Here is a 15,384-nt window from a genome sequence, read left to right as displayed (position 1 = left end):
AAAAAAAAACACCCGGTGGGGTTAACAAATCAAGAATATCGACTACCTCCCCATCTTTTTCTTCACACGCCTTAGCAACTAAAGATTTGAACTTAGAAGGGGTTGCTATGTCACTCGTTAATAGAGCAATTAAGGGATCGTGCTGTTCGCTTTCTGTAGACGAATTAGGTTCCCCATTATTTTGAGTATCGTGTAAAGTTTTTTTGCTCACCTGTGCCATGTCAATGTCACTATCGTCATCCGAAAATAATACCGGACTATATAGTTGTCGATGACCCCTTTCGCACCTTTCTTCCTCCGTGTCGTCATCTGTGTCGGCGTCAGACCGTTGATGTTTAGTACCCGCGCTTTCATTATGATTACTTGTTTGATTTTCAATCTCGGCCCTGTCTAAAGTTTCGCTAATTGCCAGGACTTGACTCGGTGTCCAAAATTCAAATTCATCTGTAAGCCCTATTATTTCATGCCATTCAGCGTCTGTGTTGTTTTCAAACGTGTCCATCTTAAAAGAAAATATATAATTTTGTTTTTTAATTACTAATCGTGGCGGCGCCGGTTAGTATTATTATTAAACATACATTATGCAAGAACATTATGTTAACATGATCCCGAATTGTATATATTAATGTTAAAAACAATTTAAAATTACCCCCCCCCCCCCACGGTTGCGGTGTTGTTTATTTTTTCATAAAATTGAAAAATAAAAAAAAATAAAAAATTAAAAAAAAATAATTAAAAAAAAATTAATAAAAAAGATTAAAAAAAAAAAAAAAAAATAATAATAAAAAATAATAATTTAAAAAAAAAAAATGGAGCTTATGTATTAAAGGGGAGATAATGTTAGCAAAAGCCCCGGGTTGAAAACGTATAAAAAGGGGGATAACTCTCTCTTTTTTCTATTTCCGGGAGAAATAAAATTAGCAAACGTCCCGGATTGAAAACGTATAAAAGGGGGATAACTCTCTTTTTTCAAAGATTTCAAGCGCGAGTCTATTTCCGGGGATAAATAAAGTTAGCAAAAGCCCCGGATTGAAAACGTATAAAAGGGGGGGGGGGATAACTCTCTTTTTAAAAACTTTTTTCAAAGATTTCAAGCGCGAGTCTATTTCCGGGGATAAATAAAGTTAGCAAAAGCCCCGGATTGAAAACGTATAAAAAGGGGGGGATAACTCTCTCTTTTTTCTATTTCCGGGAGAAATAAAGTTAGCAAGCGTCCCGGATTGATAACGTATAAAAGGGGGATAACTCTTTTTTTCAAAGATTTCAAGCGCGAGTCTATTTCCGGGGATAAATAAAGTTAGCAAAATCGCCGGATTGAAAACGTATAAAAGGGGGGATAACTCTCTTTTTAAAAAAAAATTTCAAAGATTTCAAACGCGAGTCTATTTCCGGGGATAAATAAAGTTAGCAAAAGTCCCGGATTGAAAACGTATAAAAAGGGGGGATAACTCTCTCTTTTTTCTATTTCCGGGAGAAATAAAGTTAGCAAACGTCCCGGATTTAAAACGTATAAAAGGGGGGATAACTCTCTTTTTTCAAAGATTTCAAGCGCGAGTCTATTTTCGGGGATAAATAAAGTTAGCAAAAGCCCCGGATTGAAAACGTATAAAAGGGGGGATAACTCTCTTTTTAAAAAAATTTTTCAAAGATTTCAAGCGCGAGTCTTTTTTCGGGGAGAAATAAAGTTAGCAAAAGCCCCGGATTGTACCACATTGTATTGGATTATGCTAAAAAAAATATAGTTTCAGGGTCTAACCATATGTAACAGAGTCGTTTAATTATTATGACCGGAATAATTCTAAATGGACAGATACATGTATTACGGTATAGACATGCCCCATATTTATAACACATACCTATTTTGAAATAAATTATAATCTAATGGAGACAACTCGGTTAACAAAAAAAAATAATATATTTCAGAAAAAATACTATTACCTCAAAAAGAGATTAATAAAATTTATAATAATTTTCCCACCCTAGCATCTTGGTTTTGTTTATGATACGGTTAAGAGAACGAATAATATATCCAATGACCTGATTATTATTCCCCAAATGTTTTCATAACATCTAGACTAATATTTTTGGAATATTTTTTGGCATGATATTGAAAAAAAAATCTTACATAATGTATCTTTAAAGAATAGGCTTACCATAATTTTTTCCGAATGTGTCCTATAATGACGGCGTGTATACTCAAAGACAAAGTCTCATGAGTTGGGTGTTGTTTCCTCTTCAAAGTCCACGGACCCCAATGACGTTAAAATGACTGTCGCAATTTTGGTCAACAAACCATGAGCGCCTTCCATGATTGGTTAGTATGGGTCACGTGGTTGTTTAGCGCCAACTTCTGACCAGTGTCTTTGTCTCGTAAAGGGTCGTTAATCCTTTAGTTCCAGTCGACAGAGTAACTACAATGACTGACGGTAAACCCCACGACTGAAAGGTGGTATAATTATGGGGACGCGTAGTGGTGTCACGCTGTCCTTAAGGTAATCACCTCAAATAGTGCTGGTTGACTGATTTAACATAGTACTCTTTATAAACACGACGTCCGTTTATAACCTATGTCGCGACAGTCCGAGCAATCGTTTTTCTAAACCTTTTTAAAATAGCTGAGACCCAACGCCATTTTTTTTTTTAAAGCCCCAAATTACATCGTTTGTTCAGTTTTAATGTATTTCATTTTTAAAAAGAAAATTTTAAAAACAGTTCTCGAACCCGCAATTTGCAGTTGGTCATAAAATTATGCTATACCCTTTAAAAACAGCCGTACTTATGAAAATTGTCACTTCGACTTGTGGCTGAAAAGAATACGACACCAAAACAGAAAGACTTGACGAAAACACCTGAAGTCTATACAAAAAAGACAAATAATTTAAAATGTAAGTTACTTTTTTTTTCTTTTTCTTTCAAAATTATGATTCAAAACCTACTTTAAAAAAAAAATAATCTGTTATCGTTATTTCTATTTTATGTTACGGGGTACGGGTACGGGTCTAGACTGAAAGCATGTGGGTGGGTGTGGGGGTTGGGGAGATGAGGGGTGGGGGGGCCTTAGACCCTACATAATTTGAAGCTTTTAAAGAGGTATAACATTGTATGAGTACGGTATGATTTGACGATATATTCGGTCTAAAAAACATTTTCAAACTATTTAATTTATCATAATTTGGCTATAATGTATCTTGTATGGATTAACAGCGATACGTGCAACTGTCGATGGATACCGTTGATGAATTCGTTACATAAACAAGATTTTAACAGTGATGTGGGCCGAACCCTTGGCAAGACAGTTGCCTAGTCGTCCGGATAGGCCGAAAACAATGCAGAACCCCACGTGCACATAGTCATGTACGCGTAAAAGATCGATATAAGCGTTAACCCTTGACACCACACCCTGTGGCCTAAATATTTTACGGTGAAAATATCTTTAATATTATATTTTTTTGTGTCTTTTTTTAAGGTATGCAATTGCTGATGTTCGGAATTTTATACTGTGCACCATTAGCCTGATTACGGCGACATTGGCACCATATACCCATTCCTTAGGCACGCCTGATGTTGTAATACAGTTACGGGGTATTTTGACGGACGCGGACGCTTTGTTGTCTACCCACAACCCGTTCATCCCTACTAGACCAGCCACGCCTAGCCAGGAAAAAGAAACGTAAGTTTTTTAACTACTTGTATGGCGCCACCGTTGCAATGAGGGGCTTGTCTGTATCGGGTTGTTTTGAACGACACCCATATAGCCTATGGCATTAATTTAGGTATAGGAAACAAACAGCGAGGCAGTTAAACGTCTCACTTCATTTCACCTCCCGCCATTTGAAGATGCTTGCGTGTATACCCTCCGCCCCCACGCACACCTCGCCGTCAATACCTAAATGAAATGTAATAGGGGGAGGGGGGGGGTTAAAATCCTACTGTTCTACTCCTAACGTGTGCTTAGGAAGGACCGGGCATAAGCCAGACCGTGTGCTATGAGTTAAATTTTGTCCGGGTAGCACGACTACGGCCTACTCTTATATCCTTTTCCGACGGCCAAGGGATCTTTTACCTGCACGACAATGGGTACACACGGCACCTCAGTTTTTCGTCCCATCCGAACGACTAGACGGCCGTCCTTGTCAGGACCTCCGACCTGAATCACAGCCAATGGGGAAACCCCTCCAGAAATCGGGGTGACCTTTCTCAGCCAATGCAGGGATCGAACACCCGACCTCTAGGCTAGCGAACCCGAGACTGTAATCAATGCTATTCTTATAATATTAATATTGCTTTATTTACCTGATACCTATTTGTTTTGTTCTTTTCTGCAGATTGTTAGCATACACGGACTATATATTGGCACGTTTGAGGTTGGTGGCAGACACAAATCCGGGGTTTAAAAAGCCAATGGATATTTTAGAAACTTACAGGGAATTGGCCGATTGGAACTTACCGTCGCTTTAAAATGTAAATAAAAAATAAAAAAAAATATTGAAAAAAAAAACCCCAACATTGTTAGCTTCTTAGCCTTGTCACTAATTGAAAAATATAGAGGAATGAAATGGTGGGGGGGGGGAGAGGGGACGTTGGGGTGAAGGAGGAGGGGGGTAACCAATTGAAGAATATAGAGGAATGAAATGGTGGGGGGGAGGGGGGCATTGGGGTGAAGGGGTATGTGGGAGGGGGGGGGGCAACTGAGTGGAAGGGGGGGGGGGGGTAACCAACCCCGGATAAACAATCGCAATCCAATCAATGGTCAATCTTAACGTTAGCCCTTAACGACCTGACCTCAGCACGAACCCCTACGCGGCTGTCTATAAAGGGGCAACCCCACCCCACTCACCCCCAATAATCAATGCGTGACCTCCAGCTAACCTCGTAACAGAAGTCAAATGAGGTCAAAGGATAAACAAGAGTTCATTATAACAATACCTATTCATCTATATTCATATCCCCATTGTTCGGATAACAATACCCTATTCAATCTATTGAATAGAACAAAGGCGTCAACTCTCCTTGGTAAAAATATGGCTAAAAGGCCACAGATACTACTCATGCCTTTGCACCTGGAGAAGGTAATGTACCAGTAAGTATATTTATGGATGAATTTGCGGAAGAACTTGCATTTCCCAATATATTTATGGGTAAAGGCTGGATGAGAGCTTCAGAAAGAAAAACAAAGGTATACTATAGTGAAATATGTAAGTCGGAGTTAAGGAGAAGTGATAGAAGAGCTGCTAATGATGTTGATAATATATTTTTCAAATTGAAAAAGTATCAAATGAAAAGTGTTCTTGGGAAAGTCCAGCTTGCATTAAGGAAGAAGACTGGTGGTGAAATGGTGACTGCTGGGGATCTATGTAAAGTCAAGAATGTTGATTGCTTTAAGAAAGCACAGAGTGATTTGTTTGCTATGATAAGGCTATTGGGACAAGCAAATTTTTTATGTAGCTTTTCTGCTGCAGAATCAAAATGGAAACATTTGTTAAAAATGCTTGATAAAGTGCAAGATGGGAGAATTTATAGTGACGAAGAACTTGAGGAAATAGACTGGGAAACTAAGTGTCGGTTGATTTCATGTGATCCAGTAACTTGTGCAAGACAGTTTGATCATCAGGTACATCAATTGTTTAAAGAACTGTTGCTAAAAGAAAATTAACCTATTGGAAAAGTGACAGACTATTTTTATAGAGTGGAGTTTCAGCACAGAGGTTCACCATATATTCATTAATTCATTGCTATGGGTGGATAATGCGCCGGTATATGGGGAGAGTAGCAATGAGGATGTTATAAAGTTCATATATTCTAAGATGACATGTAAGAAAAATGTACCAGTGCCATTCACACTCGCATACCTGTAGAACGAAAGTAAAGAATGTGTGCCGTTTTGGTTTCCCAAAGCCACCAATGAAGCATACAGAGATACTGGAACCCCTGGAAAAGACAATGGAAGAGAAGGAAAAGAAAAAGCACAAAGAGAATTATAGGAAGTTAAATGAGATGATGGAAAGTATGAAACAAGGTGAAGATATAACGTTTGATGAGTTTTTAGAGAAAAGTTCATTGAGTTATGAAAACTACGTATTGGCTCTTCGGTCGTCTTTAAAGGATGATACTGTATTATTGAAAAGAGAACCAAATGCATTGCGTTTAAATGCCTTCAACAATGATTTGCTAAAAGCTTGGAAGGCTAACATTGACGTTCAGTTTGTTTTGAGTGTATATGGATGTGCAATGTATATAGCATCATATATAATGAAATCCCAGAGAGGCATAAGTGATTTATTACGTAAAGCATGCCAAGATGTAAGACAAGGCAATGTGACTGCTAGTGAGCAAGTAAAAGAAATAGGAAACATATTTTTAAATAATGTGGAGATAGTGCCCAGGAAGCAACATATACTGAGCGCCATGGAAAACGCATCACTTAGTTTTTCGTATAACAAAATGATCCTGTAAACATATCTTATTTATTTCGCTTCTTATTGTGAACAATATTCAAATGGGAACACATCAATAACAACACATTTGTACACTTATGGATGTTTAATCTGTAATCAACGGTACAAAGTCAGAGGGATCAAAACTAAAAGTACGACACAGATGTCAGTAGCGCGTGTGTCCTCCACGGGCTCTTACGCACGCTGTGCAGCGACGTCGCATGGAATTTACCAATGTTTGAAAGAAGGCCTGGGGCAAATTGTTTCATTCTTGGACAAGAGCAGCTTCTAAAGCAGCAATGGTGTGCATCAGTGGTCTCCGATACAGACGGCGTCCAATCTCATCCCAGACATGTTCTATCGGTGCCATGTCCGGAGACATGGCTGGCCAGTCCAAGACATTGATGTTGTTAGCAGCCAGGTAGTCCATACTAAAACGGTCGTTATGCGGACGTGCATTATCTTGTTGGAAGTGCTGAAGTTGTGGGTGCGCTCGAAACATCGGAATAACAATTGTTTGCAAGACATTATCACGGTAGGCTACTTCTCTTAGACGACGTCTTACGGTGTTGGCACTTACTGGTCCTTGTCTTCCGACTACTGCTGCACCTGTTCGAGTCGCTGGGCGGAATCTGTCACGCAGATGAGTGACCCGGATGTAGCGGTCTTGAGTCTGGGTTGTAACGCGTTGTGGACCAGGACGTTGACGGTCACGTGTTGATCCAGTAAATCGAACACGTTCCACCAACCTTACAATAGTGGACTGATGACAATTGAAGTGTCTGGCAATAGCACGTGTAGACATGCCAGCCCTGGACATTCCCATGGCTTTATTCCGTTGATTTTCAGTAAGTCTCGGCATCTCTAGCTCGATTCCTTCACACGTCCAACAACAAATTACGACAGATTGACGTTTTACAGTTCATGTACTGCACATTAAGTTGAAAACATGCTTTTAAAGGCTCACACACAATGCTGCACGTGAATATTGGAGTTTTCATGTGCATCTCGTGCAATTTTCTTTTGCACACGGGCCAATATTTTTTGCTTTTGGGAGCATTGTGTGAAACAATAGTTCATAGTATTGCATAATATTATACATACAAAACCACCTAGTAATAAAATATTTGGGGAAAAAAAATGTGTTGCGTTTTCCGTGGCGCTCAGTATATATCCTCTTGCAGTTACCTATGCGAATGTCATCAAGGGAAGTTGTATTCATCAATACCTCACCTCCAGATGAAAGAGTGGTGCTGATAAAAAGTAAGGAAGAACTGGAGAAAATGGAATCAGACGATGGAGATGTTCAGTCGAGTAATATTATTGAACGGTGTAAGAACAGGCCTCAATCGTTAAGTAAGTTGACGTTAGCAGATTTCGTATCGAGATATGATCAGAAAAAAAGATATTCAAAGAGATCAAAAACTGAAAAGGATGGCACACTGAAGGAAAATGCAGAAGAGCATAATTCAGATGATGAAGGCATGGAATCCGAAAAAAATAGGCAGAGAGCAAGAGTTATTAGGTATGAACATTTTAATGTAGATAAAGATCCAGAAAAACACTATAGAGAGTTGTTAATGTTATTTACATGTTGGAGAAATGAAGAAGTAGACTTGTTGCATGAATGTGAAAGTTATATTGAGAGCTATCAGTTAAATAAGAATGACATTGAAGAACAAAGGAAACAGTTTGAGGGTACAAGAACTGAAGTTGATGCTGCCATGGAGGCAGGCTTTAATGACTATGAAGAAATTTGGGATAATCAAGCACCCATAACACAACAAGTAGATAAAAAAAGATGAAATCGAGGAGCAAACGGAGAAAGAGCATGCTAAAGAAAACGGGGGAGATATTCAGTGTGAATATGATATGAGCAGAGATTTAGGGATTCCTAAAATGGAAAAAAGCGATGAAGTAACATAGTATGAAATGCCAGATGAAGATTATAGAAAGTTAATGCGATGTCTGAATGAAAAACAACAATTGTTTGTATTTGACACTCTACATGTACTAAAGACTACTGAAAGACAAGTGTTCAGATTTTTGTCAGGTGGTGCAGGAGTAGGAAAAAGCTTGGTTACAACAGCTTTGTATCAGAGCTTGTTGGGGTATTATAAAAGTAAGGCAGGAGATGATTACCAAACAACACGGTTGTTGCTTGTTGCTCCTACCGACAAGGCCGCGTACAATATAAAGGAGAACACCGTACATACATCGTTGAGAGTACCTGCATGTCAATCATTTGTGTACGGAGCAATGAACTGTAGTAGCATGAATACATTAAGGACAGAGCTAGGAGGCTTGAAAGTAATATTTATTGATGAAATATCAATGGTTGGAAATGGAATGATGAACTTTATCGAACAACGTCTACAAGATGTATTATTTGGTGTGTCAGTGTTATTGCTGTTGGTGATATATTTCAGTTGATACCAGTATTTGATGGGTATGTATTTCAGAATCATAAACATGGATATGGTCCACTTGCAAGTAATATTTGGCAGGATAATTTTGAGCTTTTTGAGCTAACTGAAATAATGAGACAGAAAGATAGCAGAGTGTTTTCAGAGTTATTAAATAGACTCAGGGAGTGCACTGATAAAAGTGACAAAGAGAAGAAAAGTGATCTTAATCTCTTGAAGACCAGAATGCTCTAAAGAAATACAATCAATTATCCGTACCAACTACAGCATTTGTTTGTGAGTAATCAGAAAGTAGAAGTGTTTAACATTGAGGTATTTAATAAGATAGATAGTAAAAAATTTGTTATCAAAGCTAAAGATAGCATTGTTGGAACTGCAGCTCAAACGGTGAAAGAAAGAGTAATGAGTAATATTCCTGATGATCTGAAAAAGACTATGCAGTTAAGCACTAACCTAAACATAGCAGTTGGACTAAAATGTGAAATGTGTATAAATGTAAGAATAGATGATGGTATGACTAATGGAGCTAGTTGTGTATAGTAAAGCATATTGAAACATCAAGTCAAAATTCAGCAGTTGGAAGTGTTATTTGGGTAGAGTTTGATGATGCAAATGTTGGGAAAAAGACACGGGAAGAATTGAACACCTTATTCAAATGCAATATTAAAAAAGAATGGACACCTGTGATGCCAGTTTCACGACAGATTCAAATCGGGAGGCATAAGAATGCTGAAGTGATGAGAACACAAATCCCTCTGAGACCATCAGCAGCCAAAACAATTCATAGGTCCCAGGGCGATACATTGAATGAAGCAGTGGTTGATTTTGAAGGCGTTAGAATTCCCCACATGCATTATGTAGGTCTGAGTAGAGTAAGAACATTACAAGGTTTATACATATTAAACTTAGCCGAGACGAAGATTAAAGTTAGTCAGGATGTAAAACTTGAAATAGACAGGCTAAGAAAAGAAAGAATGTTGAAGGTGGAATCTTGTACTTTGCCAGAGTTTTCTCTTCATAGTCTTGTCTTTGTTTATCATAATGTAAGGTCACTGAGAAAGTATTTAGAAGATGTCAAGTGTCAGAGATATTTTAAGCAAGCTGCAGTGGTATTATTATCTGAAACACATCTCAAGTGTAAGACTGAAAATAATTTACAAATAGAAGGATTTTCCTTGTATAGAAATGATGCAGTTACTGAGAATGATAAAAGGCGCCATGGAAAGGAAATAGAGAACTGGAACAGGGATGGAATTGAGGAAGGCGACTCAGTGAAAAGCTTAAAATTGGTAGGTTTATACAAACCACCAAATGTACCCTTTTCCGTGCTGTTTGCTACTATACAGACCTTATTGGCTGATTTGAGTAAATAAGAGAACATTTTGGTTTTGGGTGATTTTAATATCCAGAGAAGCAGTAAAGATTATGACAGATTGTGTGAAATGTTTAAAATGATGCAGTGGATAATCAAACCAACAACAGATTCTGGAACATGTATAGATTTTATATTCAGTAATGTTGAAGAGAAGTACAAGGAAGCAGATTGTCTTGAGAGTTATTACTCTGACCATAAACCTATATTATGCATTATTAGGAAAGAAGCTAAGTAAAAAAGAAACGAGTGCTTAATTAACCAAGGATTTGTAGAGAAAAAAGTTTTGATGGTCGATAAATTATATGAATGTAATTCAAATAAAGTACAGCAATTTGACAGCTCACGTACGGCACAATTGGAAAAGAAAAAAAGAATGAAAAATGTACAGAAAGCTCTGAATATAGACTGTAAAGGAGAAGAACTTGCAGTTGTACCATATCAAAGAATTATATGTAGAGGTTTTGGGTATGGTTTGTCAGAAGAGGATTTGGACACACTCAACACTCCTCGCTGGTTGATTGAATGATCGAGTGATAAACTTCTATTTGAAAGCTGTAGAAGAAGAATCACAACTTTTGGGCAATAATATTAAAGTGTTGGACACATTCGCATATGTAAGAATAGAAATGAATTGCACTGATGCTATAGAAAGTTATGCAAACTGGAATTTACTGACTTATGAAAAGGTGTTGATACCAGTACACACCCCTGGCCACTGGAGCTTGATAGCAGTGTTTGTACAATTGAGAACAATAAAGTATTATGATTCAGTTCATCACCCTAGAACAGGAATGAAATATATGAGAACTGTAAAGAAGTTTTTAAAAGGAATTGATGTAAATAATACTAGAGAATGGGAATGTGTGTATAAGAAAAATGTTACACAACAAACTAATGGCTTTGATTGTGGTGTACATATGTGTATGAATGCAGAAAGGATATTGGCCGGGTACACCCAGCAGCACAGTACCAGAGAAGTAGCTGAGTATAGAAACACAATGCTTAGCACAATAATGAGTCTTGGATGTTAAATACAGATGAATACAAAAGGATGTATTGGTGATCTGTGCAACTAAGAAGGAATTGATAAATCACATCATGAAAATGAGGTTTGAAGATTAGGTGGACATTTTGTAATGGAGACTCTGGATGGGCATGTTTTCGAAAACATGGGCACAAGGAAAGCGTATGCAGATCAAGATTTGAGCAGTGTCAAGGATGTGGGAAGTATAGTCATTGTGTAGTTAAATGTCTATGGAGAAGAGAACATGGGATGTAACGATCGGAAAGTGAGCAAAATAGAGCATAGCCAGCCATGTGAAGGAATGGAACAGTATAGAGATATATAAGCAAATGGATGATAGAGTGAACGGAATAGTTGGGGTGATGATTTTTCACTTTTGCAGAACAAAAATCATGGAACAATTATTTTATTCATATGTAATAATACAAAATTAATTGAAAATGTCAAAAGAGTGTGCATTGTGCACTCCACTAAAAAGTGAAGCATAAAAGAAAACAGAAAAAAAACCAGAATTTAGAAAAAAAAATGATGTTGGCAATTTAGTAAAGTGAAAAACCACCACCCTAGTAATAGGTAGGGAGCAGTACAGAAATCCTTTCAGTGGAAAACAAAATTGCTTTTACACAAATTTATCAATAGTTTAAAGATACATTTTGTACCTGTAAAACATTTATATCCAACTTCAATCTGTCAGTTTCTCCATTTAAGGATACCCATATTTCACAGTACCGAAACAGCTTTAACCCGGGTTTCAAATGATATTTTAATGGAAATTGATATTAGAAAATGTACATTTTTAATTTTATTAGATTTATCTGCTGCTTTTGACACGGTGGACCCTTCCATTCTTCTACGTAGACTTCAATTTAAATTCGGTATTTGTGGCTCTGCATTAAATCTTTTAGAGAGCTATCTTGTGGGTAGAAAACAGTGTATTTTAGTTAATTGCAAATCGTCGTCTGAATCTGTTTTGTCATCTGGGGTTCCCCAAGGTTCTGTTCTTGGTCCGATTTTATTTACCCTCTATACGTCACCATTAGGAGATATTGTCAGAAAATATGGTCTCAGCTTTCATTTGTATGCCGATGATACTCAATTATATATTTCATTTACACCTAATTGTCCATCTTCTTTCAATTTATCAAAATTGCAACTTGAGAACTGTATTAGTGAAATTAGAAAATGGATGTCAAAGAACTTTCTAAAATTGATGATGATAAAACCGAATATTTGTTATTAGGCTCAAGGCATCAATTAAGTAAATCTGCACAAGATAACCCCCCTGTTGTAATTGGTAATTGTGATATATTTTCATCTTATTCTGCTCGTAATATTGGCGCTATCTTTGATAGTTTTATGCTTATGGGAGCTCAAGTAAATAATATTTGTAAATTGTGCTATTTCAATATTAGAAATATAGGTAAAATACGTAAATGTGTAACTGTAGAGGCCACTAAGTCACTTGTTAATTCTCTGGTCACTTCTCGATTAGATAACTTTAATTCACTTTTAGTTGGTTTACCTTTAAAGCTTATAGATAAATTACAAAAAGCACAGAATACTGCGGCTAGACTTGTTACTTTAACTAAGAAATGTGACCACATAACTCCTGTTTTATATAATTTACACTGGTTACCTGTTAAATATCGAATTGATTTTAAGATTTTATTACTTACATTTAAATGTTTAAATAATTTAGCTCTTGTTTATCTCTCAGATCTTTTAGAACTTTATACACCTGGCCGAACATTACGTACATCAGATAAACTACTTTTAAAGCCCAAAACTGTTCAACTAGTCTCCTATGGTCAGCGCTCTTTTAGTTATCAAGCACCTGTTTTATGGAATAATCTACCATTTAGTTTAAGATGTTGTACATCTCTGTATTCTTTTAAAAAACAACTTAAAACACATTTATTTAATCAGGATTTTAAATGACTCTGTATACAATCGTTAACATGCCCATAATCTTGTTGTTTATGTGTGATTTACATTGTCACTTTGTAAAGTGCCCCTGAAAGGGTGCACTATAAATATGCTGTAATAATAATAATAATAATAATATTTCAATATTTTGAAAATGAGTTTGGCAACCTAAAGCAAATAGCTGCTTTGGAAATACATACAAAAAGCAAACTTTCAAATTTTAATGTTTGGGAAAATAAGTCTTTTAACTAAGGATTCCTGCATTGTTGTTGGGGTGGGGGAGTAGGGAGGCTACCGTTTTTTTGTTTTTTTTTCAGACTATCAAAATTCTTAAAAGTTCTAACAGAAAGTGTATTCTTGCAAATCCTGTGTACTTTTAAAGGAGGTGTAAAAAAGGGGAGAAAGATTTGTTCTAATGCATATGACATATACTTCAAGTAACGGAAATGAAGTTTAAGGGACTATCCCGATTTGAACATGGTCTCAAAATAGAAGTCCGAGTACGTATGAAATTTAAGCGCCACAATATCAAGTAATAATAATAATAATAAAAATAATAATAATAATAAAAAAAAAACTTTATTTAATGAGGCAACGTATTTAGTTTGCAAAAAAACCCCTAATCTTCCATAGGTCCCTCCTAAGCTACAAAGACATATATACATGTAATGTTAGGATAAATTCAAAATCATTTGAAATGCAATAGCATTTTAAAGTGGGAAGTCACTCCCAAACTACAAAACATATACATTATACAAGTAGAATATAGGAAGAACACTATAATTACACACAAAATAAGATAGAATGCAGTTGCAAGTTAAATATAAAAAGTTGAATATTATGGTTCCTTCAGTGTGCAAAATAAATGAGTTTTCAGTTTAATCTTATTTACCTTGTCTCACAATTTCAACTCAAGATATTGAGTCGTTTGGACGTGAACGGCAAAACTGCTTATCTGGACACGTAACCCTTTTGAGATTTCGGGTCAATTTCATCGTTGGGTCACTTGATAATCGAATCTCGTTCCTTTAGAGGTCTAACATGAATGACCCATGTGCTGTACTTCATAACGAAAGGTAAATTTCGCCTACACATTATTTTTGTAAAATAAAAGTCTGGTTTCATCCAGACACCATATAAATACAGCTTTGGACACCGTCTGCATTTCCAGATGAAGACTGACGGGTTTGAGTTGTTTGAAAACCTATGACATATATTGAGTTAGTTGCTCCGCCCTAAGGTACAGGATTTTAAGGCATTTTAACACAAAATTAAGCAGATTTATTCTCCAAAATATTATCGGGATTGGCCCTTTAAGGGTCCCCACTAAGATGCAATGTCTCAAACAGGATGCATACATCTAGCTACTTACAACCATTCCATTCTTATCATTTCGAAAAACACGATGTCATTCATAGCAGGAATGTGGACGTATATTGCAGCGGTAGCGATGCCCTTGTTTGATTTTGATATTTATTTACAGCTGACTGTACATGAACATTAAATTTACCTAAATTCATCTATTGATAATAAATATCAAAATATAATATGTCAGTTTCGATGTGGTATGCTTAAATTGAATGTGGAAACCGGGTGTTATACAAGAATGGATCGTGAAAATAAAATTTGTACATGCTGCACAACGAACGCCGTTGAAGACGAATAACACTTTCTCATCTGTTGCCCAGCATATATAAATTTACGTCGCAAGATTTTGGTCCTTTCCTTCTTTACACAAATTTCAAATATTTGAACGAACGCCAAACGTAAATGTATAATCAATATAGGAAATTATCTATACCAAAGTATTAGATTACGTAATCAATTATTTGCTTTGCCTTGTAATAATGTAAAGTACCTATCTACCTACAAAGTTTCAAGAAAAAAATTTGAAAACTAAAAAAATTGTTTTTTTTATACGGCCACATAGAAATGTGGACGTATATTGCCGTCGCCCCCGTCGGTCAGTCCGTCGGTTCGTCCACAATTTCTTGTTAACGCTCTAACGCCAAAAGTTATCATCCAATTGTTTTAAAATTGATATATGTTGTTTACATTAGTGAGATGAAAGGGCCTATATAATTTCAATAATTTCTGTTTTTAACGTCTAGAGTTCTGGCCACTGTTTCACTTTGTTGAACCTTGTGAACGCTCTAATGCCAAAAGTTATCATCCGATCTATGTGAAATTAATATGCAA

The 15,384-nt window shown here is 36.5% G+C and overlaps 1 protein-coding gene across 6 annotated transcripts in view; it reads left to right on the top strand.

Annotated features, from left to right (window-relative positions):
- LOC126820274 (CDAN1-interacting nuclease 1) overlaps positions 1-15,384 on the top strand; it is a 214,832-nt gene that overhangs the window by 64,338 nt on the left and 135,110 nt on the right. The window contains exons 2-3 of one of the 6 annotated variants that reach the window (XM_050548135.2): positions 3,467-3,670; positions 4,326-4,461. The exons of the other annotated variants lie outside the window; for them this stretch is intronic. Of the exons in view, the coding sequence (XP_050404092.1) occupies positions 4,460-4,461 (2 nt within the window). The 5' untranslated portion in view covers positions 3,467-3,670; positions 4,326-4,459. The remainder of the gene's footprint in view (positions 1-3,466; positions 3,671-4,325; positions 4,462-15,384) is intronic. 6 annotated transcript variants of the gene reach the window in all.

This window comes from Patella vulgata, chromosome 5 (genome assembly GCF_932274485.2).
Source record: "Patella vulgata chromosome 5, xgPatVulg1.2, whole genome shotgun sequence".
In the NCBI taxonomy this organism is placed as follows: Eukaryota; Metazoa; Mollusca; class Gastropoda; family Patellidae; genus Patella; species Patella vulgata.
This window is presented reverse-complemented; position numbering and strand designations above follow the sequence as displayed.